General features: G+C 42.4%; 1 protein-coding gene across 1 annotated transcript; it reads right to left on the bottom strand.

Annotated features, from left to right (window-relative positions):
• Window positions 1-448: 448 nt before the first annotated feature.
• Window positions 449-2,249, bottom strand: LOC110145119 (hemoglobin subunit epsilon-1). The gene is made up of 3 exons (XM_070463095.1): window positions 1,986-2,249; window positions 1,646-1,868; window positions 449-577 (listed from the first exon to the last, which is right to left on the bottom strand). The coding sequence occupies exons 1-3, from the start codon at window positions 2,075-2,077 to the stop codon at window positions 449-451; spliced, it is 444 nt and encodes a 147-aa protein (XP_070319196.1). The 5' UTR covers window positions 2,078-2,249.
• Between the last annotated feature and the right edge of the window lie 447 nt (window positions 2,250-2,696).

Below are 2,696 nucleotides of genomic sequence, written 5' to 3'. Positions count from 1 at the left end.
TACCATAAAACAATCTTGTTTTTTCTCAGATACCACTTACTACTTCTGCCTTCCTGATACAGTAAGTTTTTGCCACACTGCCTTGTGGCAGTCAGTCCCCAACCACTAAAATAAACATTTCCCACCCCAGAAAACATCTTTCCCCACCTTAGCTTTCTCTCAATCATCCTGAACCCTACCAGAATGTCTGTCTTCCACTGATGAGTTCTCCACATGCTTCTTTCTCAAAGAACTCTTATTTCTTCCTATGTCTCTACCCAGCCTTCAGCTAATGAACTGTTTCTCCTTTAGCACAAGATTAAATGACGGAGAAGACACAATGTTAATTTTTGATCCCTGAATAGAATGTACTTTATTCAACAGAAGCTGGGTTCTCAAGGCCAAACCCCAGTCCCCATGGGCAGAAGGAAGGCACTGGGGACACAAAATGGTGAATTGAAAAGAGGATTCAGTGGTATTTGTGGGCCAGAGCAGTGGCAACACCAGACACCAGCTTCTGCCAGGCAGCCTGGACGTCAGGGGTGAATTCTCTGCCAAAGTGAGTAGCCAGAATAATCACAATCACGTTGCCCAGGAGCTATTGGGTGAGAGACAGAATGACAATTAAGTATGCCAAGTATAAATTTCCTAAATAATTGCAGAAAATAATGGCTTAGTACCTACACCCACTCCCAAGTCCACATCTTAAACTGTTCTGTGGGTTGTATCTACACCACAAACTCAGATGAGCTAGTCCTTCAGTTTAATTTAAATTCTATGAGCCCTCCATTCAACATTTTGTTTACCTATATCCCCTGCCTCTCTCCTATTTCACTATTTTTATTTGCCTCTCTCCCTATTTCTAATTCTTATATTCATAGGATTTTAAGGATGCATGGGTTCTTAGAAAGAGTTTGGTAGAGCCTCCAATCAATGCAACTATAAGCCTCCACTTAGTCACAATATTGATGGGTAATTTAATAGGAAATTGACCTAATTTTCTTTCAGACAATCTGAATAAAAAATTTTTCTCCCAAATATCTTCCTAAATGTCAATTATCAGGAAGCACATAAAATATTTCTCTTTCCTTGAGATCAGACTTCATCTGTCAAAATCCAGATTTTATTTATTCTTGAAAAAATATGCTATTCATGCTATTCTTTGATATTCTCTGGGGTAAATACATCCAGTTTTGACAGAAGTTCCTGAAAATTTTTAAGCAAACTTAAGGCTGCTCATTGTAGCATTCTGGTGCTAGTGATAAAGAACCTGCTTACCAATGCATGAGATGTAAGGGATACAGGTTTGATCCCTGGGTCAGGAAGATCCCCTGGAAAAGGAATGGCAACCCATTCCAGTATTCTTGCCTGGAGAATCCCATGGACAGAGGAGCCTGGTGGACTACAGTCCATGGCGGGTCACAAAGAGTCTGACACAACTTAGTGACTTAGCATGCAAGCACTGTAAGGCTGCTCATAGATCTTTATGTCACTAGTCCTGAACCAAGGTGGTCTCGGTATGCCCACTGGAAGTCTGTCCTCCTAACACCGAGTTTGATCTATGATTTCTTAGATCTTTGCTAGTCTTTCCAATAAAACACTCAACTTCCATTATTATTCCAAAGTCAAAAGCCAAAGGGAACACATGAACACTTCCTGAACTCACCCTGAAGTTCTCAGGATCCACATGCAACTTGTCACAGTGCAACTCACTCAGCTTAGCAAAGGCACCTTTGAGGTTGTCCAAATTCTTAATAGCTTCTCCGAAGGAGGTCAGCACCTTCTTGCCATGGGCCTTGACCTTGGGGTTTCCCATTATGGCAGAGGCAGAGGACAGGTTGCCAAAGCTGTCAAAGAACCTCTGGGTCCAGGGGTAGACGACCAGGAGCCTATGAGGTGAAAACACAACAGATGGAAAATAAGCAACTTGAAATTTTTTGAAGAATTTTCTGGTCAATTTTCCAGGCTCATATTCACCATCCTCCCCCAAGAAGTCCATTTCCTACCTGCCCAGAGCCTCGCCTCCAGCCTCTTCCACATTGACTTTGGCCCACAGGCCAGTGATAGCAGCCTTCTCCTCGGCAGTAAAATGCACCATGATGTCAAGTCGTGGAGCTTACAGGTGATCACAGAAGCATCAGAAGCAAGTCTGTGCTGCTGCAGGATGCTGTGGCCTTTTATTCTTTACTGCTGAACTTCTGTCCCGTTGCTCCACCTTGTCTTAGAAGCCATTGGTCAAGGTTAGGTTGTGTCCCTCAAGGGTGGAGTCAGGTCAGCTGATGGTCAGCAAGGAAGATGCATATTGAATGTGTGATAACATGTTGGTTCCTGAGGCATCCTTCCTTTGTTAGGTCCTCATCCATCCTCAACACCATTTTCCACTCATTCCCCATTTTCCCCTCTGTTCTTCCCGTGTCATCCTCCACAATGGCATCCATCTCTCACATTCTCCTTTTCCCAGAATGATCCATGGAGTGTAGCTAAGCATCAGACAAGGAAGAGTTCTATTGAAACCATTTTATTATTGGTTAAGGATGGTGAGATGGTGAGAGCATGACAAAAACACACTCAAGATAAAAAATAAATTGTAGACAAGAAAATCAATCAGTTCTTGCTCACTTAAGGAGTGGATTATAGCCAAGATCTGGATTTTAATTTTCCAAGGGAGAAAAAGCAAACAAACAAAAAAACACATATGTGGTTACTTCATGAAGCTG

Source organism: Odocoileus virginianus, unplaced genomic scaffold (genome assembly GCF_023699985.2).
Source record: "Odocoileus virginianus isolate 20LAN1187 ecotype Illinois unplaced genomic scaffold, Ovbor_1.2 Unplaced_Scaffold_28, whole genome shotgun sequence".
Classification (NCBI taxonomy): domain Eukaryota; kingdom Metazoa; phylum Chordata; class Mammalia; order Artiodactyla; family Cervidae; genus Odocoileus; species Odocoileus virginianus.
This window is presented reverse-complemented; position numbering and strand designations above follow the sequence as displayed.